At 62.3% G+C, this 8,101-nt stretch overlaps 1 protein-coding gene across 1 annotated transcript; it reads left to right on the top strand.

The window, feature by feature from the left end:
* Positions 1 to 2,346: 2,346 nt before the first annotated feature.
* Positions 2,347 to 8,097, top strand: LOC126637113 (fibroblast growth factor 11-like; the record flags this gene model as incomplete). The annotated part of the gene is given in 6 exon segments (XM_050310042.1): positions 2,347 to 2,461; positions 2,464 to 2,517; positions 3,303 to 3,333; positions 3,335 to 3,411; positions 5,500 to 5,603; positions 7,596 to 8,097. Coding segments are annotated over 6 exon segments (883 nt in total), but the record flags the coding sequence as incomplete, so codon positions are not given.
* Between the last annotated feature and the right edge of the window lie 4 nt (positions 8,098 to 8,101).

Here is an 8,101-nt window from a genome sequence, read left to right on the forward strand (position 1 = left end):
GAAGAGAACTGGGATGGGCTGGGAGGGAGTGGGGTGGAACTGGGATGGACTGGGAGGGAGTGGGATGGACTGGGAAGGAGTGGGGTGGAACTGGGATGGACTGGGAGGGAGTGGGGTGGAACTGGGATGGACTGGGATGAGCCCGGATGGACTGGGGTGCCCTAGGATTGCACTGGGATTGCACTGGGCCATACTGGGATGCCCTGCTTCGTACTGGGATGAACTGGGCTGTACTGGGATGCCCTGCTTCATACTGGGATGAACTGGGCTGTACTGGGATGCCCTGGGATGGGATGCTACTGGGATGCCCTGCTTCATACTGGGATGAACTGGGCTGTGCTGGGCCATACTGGGATGCCCTGCTTCATACTGGGATGAACTGGGCTGTGCTGGGCTGGATGGACTGGGATGCCCTGGTTTGGACTGGGATGCTCTCAGATGCCCTGGTCCATACTGGGATGCACTGGGCTGTGTGCCCATCCATACTGGGAAGCTCTGAGCCATACTGGTCCATACTGGTCCGTACTGGGATGAACTGGGCTGTGCTGGGCGTACTGGGATGCCCTGGTTTGGACTGGGATGCTCTCAGATGCCCTGGTCCGTACTGGTCCATACTGGTCCGTACTGGGAAGCTCTGAGCCATACTGGTCCATACTGGTCCATACTGGGAGGCCCCGGTTCCTGCCGGTCCGAACCTGCTCCGTACTGGTCCCAACTGGTCCGTACTGGTCCCAACTGGTCCCTCCCCGTCACGTCCCCGCCGCGGGGGATGCCGGGAATGGGCGTGGCTTTCCCCCAGGCCCCTCCCCCCACCCCCCACTGCGCCTGCGCGCGGCCCCGCGCGTGCGCGACCCTCCCGCCCCTCCCCTTCCCCCTCTCCCCTCCCCCCAACCTCCAGCCCCTCCCCTCCCCCTCCCCCCTTAAAATCCAGCCCAGCGCCGGCCCCTCCTCTCTCGCTCGGCAGGACCCCCAGGCGCCGCCGAGACCCCGCCCCTCCCCACCGAGACAGGGACCCCCGCCCCTCCCCCCACCGCGAGACGGAGAGAAGACCCTCCCCCCACCCCCTCCTCCGGGCCCCTCCCCACACTGCGGGAAATCTTCCCCCTCCCCAATCCGCCCCTCCCCCACCCTCAATAGCGGGGACCCCCCTCGGGCCCCTCCCCACTCATGCGTGACCCCCGCCCCTCCCCACCTCGCGGGAAGCCCCCTGACCGGCCCCTCCCCACCCCGAGAGAGAGGGAGACCCCTCCGCCCTCCCCTCGGCGGGAACCCTCCTTAGCCCCTCCCCACATTCGCCTCCCCACCTCTGCGGAGACCCCCACACCCTCCCCTCCCCCCCGCGATCGGGCTCTCCTCAGGCAGGAGGGAGGGCGGGACCCCCTCACCCCACCCCCGGGGCCTCGCGCTGAGTCACGTGACACCCCCTCCCCCAAATTTCGTGACCCCAAGCCCCACCCCCAGTGACCCCCGACCCCTCCCCACACGGTGACCCCCTCCCCACAAACCCCTCAGACGCCCCTCTGACCCCCCAAAGCCCCCGTGACCCCTCAGACCCCCTGCCCCTTAACCCCCTCAGGACCCCCAAAACACCTTCAGGACCCCCAAGCCCTCTAGGACCCCCCAAACCCCCTCCAGGACCCTCCAAATCTCTCTCTAGGACCCCCAAAACCCCTCCAGAACTCCCAATCCCCCCAGGACCGGCCCAAATCCCCCAGGCCCCCTAAACCCCCTCCAGGCCTCTTAAACCCTCTAGGCCCCCAACTCTCCCAGAACCCCCAAATCCCCCCAAACCACCCCAGGACCTCCCAAATCCCCCTAAAACCCCTCTAGGACCCCCAACTCCCCTAGATTCCCCAAACCCCCTCCAGGACCCCCAGAACCCGCAATCCCTCTCCAGGCCCCCAAATCTCCCCAAATCCCCCAACTCCCCCGAGACCCCTAAACCCCAGGCCCCTCCAGGACCCTCAACTCTCCCTAAATCCCCCAAAACCCTCCCAGAACCTCTCCCAAATCCCCTCCAGGACCCCCAAATCCCCCAAACCCCTTTCAGGACACCCCAAACCCCCTCCAGGCCTCCCCAACCCCTCCATCACCCCAGGACCCCAAATCCCCCAAACCCCTTTCAGGACCCCCAAACCCCTCTCAGGCCCCCCAATCCCCCAACTCCCTCTAGGACTCTCCCAAATCCCCTCCAGGCCCCCAATTCCCCCCTAAATCCCCCAAACCCCCTCTCAGGCCCCTCAAATCCCCCAAAACCCTCTCAGGACCTCCAACTCCCCAGAACCCCCAAATCCCCCAAACCCCCCTCAGGCCCCTCAAACCCCCTCCACCCTCCCCCCATGGCAGCCTTGGCCAGCCTCTCTGATCCGGCAGCGCCGGGGGCAGGACGCCCCTCCCCCGTCCCGCGGGCCTCGCGCCCCTCGGCGCCTCGCCGCCCCCTCCCTGTGCCAGCAGCAGCTCCGGGGCTCGTGGCCCAAGTCCGGGGTGCGGCCGCAGGAGGAGACCCACGAAGCCCCGGTGAGGGGAGGGATTTGGGGGGGTTAGGAGGCCATGAGGAAATGGGGGCTGTTATGAGGGGTTATAGGGGATTTGGGGGTTATGGAGGTTATAGAGGTTGGGGTTATGAGGTTATGAGGATTTGGGGGGTTTTTGAGGGCTATGAGGAAATTTGGGGCCGTATGAGGGGTTATAGGGGGGTTATGAGGGGGTTATAGGGGGATTTGGGGGTTATGGGGATTTGAGGGGTTATGTGGGATTTAGGGGGTTTAAAGGGAGTTATGGGTGGATTTGGGGGTTATGGGTGGATTTGGGGGGTTATAGGGGGTTATGAGGATTTGGGGGTTAGTGAGGATTTGGGGGGTTATGGGGGGTTATGGGGGTTCTGAGGGTCCTGGTGTGGTGGGAGAGGGGGATTGAGGGTTTGTGGGGAGGATTTGGGGAGTTATGGGGGCTTGGGGAGATTTGGGGGGTTATGGGGGATTTGGGAGGTTTTTAGGGGTGTTTTGGGTGGGTTTTGGGGAATTTGGGGGTTTGGACAGTTTTTAGGGGGTTTGGGAGTGATTTGGGGGTTTTGGGGGTGTTTGGGGAATTTCGAGGTGGATTTTGGACGGTTTTTAGGGGTGTTTTGGGTGATTTGGGTGGTGTTTTGGGGGTGTTTTGGGTGGTGATTTGGGGGTCATTTGGGGGTGTTTTGGGGGTGTTTGGGGGTCATTTAGGGAGGTTTTAGGGGAAGTTTTGGGGGAGTTTTGTGGGGTGTTTGGGGTCCCCAGACCCCCAGACCCCCTGACCCCCTCCCCCTGCAGAGCCGCAGCTCCGCGGGGCCATCGCTCGGCTCCGGGAGTCACGGCCACTTCCTGCACATAGGACCCGACAGGCGCCTCGACGGCACCTGGGAGGAGGCGGGGCCTGGAAGTGAGGCGGGGCCTGGAAGTGAGGGCGGGGCCTGGATCTGGGGGCGGGGCCTGGAGTGAGGGGTGGGGCTTCCTGAGAGGGGGTGGGGTCTGGAACTTAGGGGTGGGGCCTGCTGGGAGGGCGGGGCCTGGATCTGGGGGCAGGGCCTGGATCTGGGGCGGGGCCTGGAAGTGAGGGCAGGGCTTCCTGGAGAGGGTGGGGCCTGGAACTGAGGGCGGGGTCTGGAGTGAGGGGTGGGGCCTGGAAGTGAGGGGCGGGGCCTCCGAACTGAGGGGCAGGAGCCTCCTGAGAGGGGAGTGGGGTGTGCTGGGAGGAGCGGGGTCTGGAAGTGAGGGGGTGGGGCCTACTGGGAGGGAGTGGGGCCTGCTGGGAGGGGTCAGGGCCTAGAAGTGAGGGGCAGGGCCTGGAAGTGGGGGTGGGGCCTCCTGAGAGGGAGGGGCCTGCTGGGAGGAGGCAGGACTTGTAAGTGAGGCGGGGCCTAGAACTGAGGGTCGTGGCCTTGAAGTGAGGGGCGGGGCCTACTGGGAAAAGGAGGGGTCTATGGGAGGCGGGGACTGGAAGTGAGGGTGGGGCCTGGAATTGAGGGGTGGGGCCTCCTGAGAGGGGTGGGACCTGCTGGGAGGAGGCGGGGCCTGGAAGTGGGAGGTGGGGCCTACTGGGAGGAGTGGGGCATGAGGGAAGGGGCGGAGCCTGGAAATGAGGAGGCGGGGTTTAAAAATGGGCGGGGCATGAGGGGAAAGGGGTGTGGCCTAAACGGGGTGGGCGGGGCCAGGCAACTGAGTGGGTGGGGCTTGAGTGGGGATGGGTGGAGCTTGAAAGGAGGGGGTGGGGTCTGAGGGAGGGGCGGGGCCAGGCAGAGTGGGTGGGGCCAATGGGAGGGCGGGGCTGAGGGCAGTGCTAAATGGTGAGGGCGTGGCTTGTGAGTGGGTGGGGCTAAGATGGAGGGGGAGTGGCCTATGGAGAGTGGGCGTGGTCTAAGGATGGGTGTGGTATATCAGAAATGGGCGTGGCCATGCGTGGAAAGGGCGGGGCCTCGATGAGAGGGGGCGGGGTCTGGGTACTCAATGAGAGTGGGCGTGGCCTCGTCAAGCCCCTCCCCCCATCCCGCTGAACCCGCTCCCCGCGGGGGGTCAAAGGTCATGGCCGTCCAGGCGTTACTGGGATGAACTGGGCTGAACTGGGGTGAACTGGGATGGACTGGGATGGACTGGGGGGGGTTACTGGGATGAACTGGTCTGAACTGGTTTGAACTGGTCTGAACTGGTGTCCATTCCAGCCCTGTTTAACCTGATCCCGGTGGGGCTGAGGGTCGTGGCCATCCAGCGCTGAACTGGGCTATACTGGGATGAACTGGGCTGTGCTAGGCTGGACTGGGGGAGGTTACTGGTTTGAACTGGTCTGAACTGGTCTGAACTGGTGTCCATTCCAGCCCTGTTCAACCTGATCCCAGTGGGGCTGAGGGTCGTGGCCATCCAGGGGTGACTGGGCTGGACTGGGATGAACTGGGCTGAACTGGGCTGGACTGGGGTGAACTGGGGGAGGTTACTGGTTTGAACTGGTCTGAACTGGTCTGAACTGGGATCCATTCCAGCCCTGTTTAACCTGATCCCGGTGGGGCTGAGGGTCGTGGCCATCCAAGGGTGACCGGGCTGGACTGGGATGAACTGGGATGAACTGGGATGAACTGGGCTGGACTGGGGGAGGTTACTGGTTTGAACTGGTTTGAACTGGTCTGAACTGGTCTGAACTGGTGTCCATTCCAGCCCTGTTTAACCTGATCCCGGTGGGGCTGAGGGTCGTGGCCATCCAGGGGTGACTGGGCTATACTGGGATGAACTGGGATGAACTGGGATGAACTGGGGGGGGGTTACTGGTTTGAACTGGATTGAACTGGTTTGAACTGGTCTGAACTGGTGTCCATTCCAGCCCTGTTTAACCTGATCCCGGTGGGGCTGAGGGTCGTGGCCATCCAGGGGTGACTGGGCTGGACTGGGCTATACTGGGATGAACTGGGATGAACTGGGATGGACTGGGGGAGGTTACTGGTTTGAACTGGTTTGAACTGGTCTGAACTGGTGTCCATTCCAGCCCTGTTTAACCTGATCCCAGTGGGGCTGAGGGTCGTGGCCATCCAGGGCACCCGAGCCGGGCGTTACGTGGCCATGAACGGGGCCGGGCTCGTCTACACGTCCGTGAGTGACCCCCAAATTCACCTGGGACCCCCAAAATCTGACCCTGGGACCCCAAAATTCCCCTGGAACCTCCAAAATCCGACTCTGGGACCCCCAAAATCTGACCCTGGGACCCCCAAAATTCCCCTGGGACCCCCAAAATTCACCTGGGACCCCAAAATCTGACCCTAGGACCCCAAATTTCTCTGAAATCTCCAAGAATGTGACCCTGGGACCCCCAAAAATCCGACCCTGGGACCCCAAAATCCCACCCTGGGACCCCAAAATCCCACCCTGGGACCCCAAAATCTGACCCTGGGACCCCCAAATTTCTCTGAAATCTCCAAAATGTGACCCTGGGACCCCCAAAAATCCAACCCTGGGACCCCAAAATCCCACCCTGGGACCCCCAAAATCCCACCCTGGGACCCCAAAATCCCACCCTGGGACCCCAAAATTCCCCTGGAAACCCAAAATCCCACCCTGGGACCCCTAAATCTGACCCCAGGACCCCAAAATCTGACCCCAGGACCCCAAAATTCACCTGGGACCTCAAAATCCCACCCTGGGACCCCAAAATTCACCTGGAACCCCCAAAAATCTGACCCTGGGACCCCAAAATTCCCCTGGAACCCCAAAATCCAACCCTGGGACCCCAAAATCTGACCCTGGGACCCAAAATTCCCCTAGAACCCCCCAAAATCTGACCCCAGGACCCCAGAATCCCACCCTGGGACCCCAAAATCCGACCCTGGGACCCCAAAATCCCACCCTGGGACCCCCAAAATCTCACCCTGGGACCCCAAAATGCAGCTCAGGAACCCCCAAAATCCCACCCTTGGACCCCAAAATTCCCATGGAACGCCCAAAATCCCACCCTGGAACCCCCCAAAATTCCCCTGGAACCCCCAAAATCCCACCCTGGGACCCCAAAATGCGGCTCAGGAACCCCTCCCCCCATCCTAAAACCTCCCCCATCCTAAAAACCCCCTCAAGGATCCCAAAATCCCCCTGGTGCTCTGGGGGGGATTCCTGTGGATCCCTTCAACTCCAGGGGGGTCTCTATGACCCAGGGGGTGTCCCTGTGGTTTGGGGGGGTCCCAATTGACCCCCATGTGCCCCCCCAGGTCCATTTCACCCCGGAATGTCGCTTCAAGGAGTGTGTGTTCGAGAACCACCACGTGCTCTTGGGGGGTCCCTGTGACTCCAGGGGGGTCCCTGTGACTCAGGGAGGGTTTTGGGGGGTCCCTGTGGTTTGGGGTGCCCCCAATTGACCCCCATGTGCCCCCCCAGGTCCATTTCACCCCGGAATGTCACTTCAAGGAGTGTGTGTTCGAGAACCACCACGTGCTCTTGGGGGGTCCCAGGGTGTCCCTGTGACTCTGGGGGGTTTCAGGGAATTTTGGGGGGTCCCAATTGACCCCCATGTGCCCCCCAGGTCCATTTCACCCCGGAGTGCCTTCCAAGGAGTGTGTTTCGAGAACTACCACGTTCTCTTGGGGGGTCCCTGTGACTCTGGGGGGGTCCCAGGGTGTCCCCATGACCCAGGAGGGTTTGGGGTGCCCCCAATTGACCCCCGTGTGCCCCCCCAGGTCCATTTCACCCCGGAATGTCGCTTCAAGGAGTGTGTTTTCGAGAACTACCACGTGCTCTTGGGGGGTCTCTATGACTCTGGGGGGCTCTCTATGACTCTGGGGGGGTTTCAGGTGCCCCCAGGTGACCCCCATGTGCCCCCCAGGTCCATTTCACCCCGGAGTGCCGCTTCAAGGAGTGTGTTTTCAAGAACCACCACGTGCTCTTGGGGGGGTCCCTGTGACTCTGGGGGGGTCTCTATGACTCAGGGATGGTTTTGGGGGGTCCCAATTGACCCCCGTGTGCCCCCCCAGGTGCATTTCACCCCGGAGTGCCGCTTCAAGGAGTGTGTTTTTGAGAACTACCACGTTCTCTTGGGGGGTCTCTATGACTCTGGGGGGGTCTCAGGTGCCCCCAGGTGACCCCCATGTGCCCCCCCAGGTCCATTTCACCCTGGTGTGCCGCTTCAAGGAGTGTGTTTTCGAGAACTACCACGTTCTCTACGCCTCAGCCCTGTACCGGCAGCGCCGCTCGGGCCGCGCGTGGTACCTGGGGCTGGACCGGCACGGCCGCCCCATGGCCGGGCCCCGCGTGCGCAAGGACAAAGCAGCCGCTCATTTCCTGCCCCAGCTGCTCGAGGGTGAGGGGAGAACCCTAAAAAAACCCACCCAGGAACTCCCAGGAACACCCAGAGCTGAGCCCGGGACCGCTGGGGCCCTGTGGGAGCGCCCGGCTTGGCTCGGCCATCCCAATCATTCCATCCCAATCATCCCAATTGTTCCATCCCAATTATCCCATCCCAATCATCCCAATTGTTCCATCCCAATCATCCCATCCCACATCATCCATCTCATCCCATCCCAATCATTCAAATCATTCCATCCCAATCATCCCATCCATCCCAATCATCCCATCCCAATCATCCCAATCGTCCAAATTGTTCCATC

Source organism: Myiozetetes cayanensis, unplaced genomic scaffold (assembly GCF_022539395.1).
Source record: "Myiozetetes cayanensis isolate MyiCay16 unplaced genomic scaffold, myiCay2020 scf1402, whole genome shotgun sequence".
NCBI classification, from domain to species: domain Eukaryota; kingdom Metazoa; phylum Chordata; class Aves; order Passeriformes; family Tyrannidae; genus Myiozetetes; species Myiozetetes cayanensis.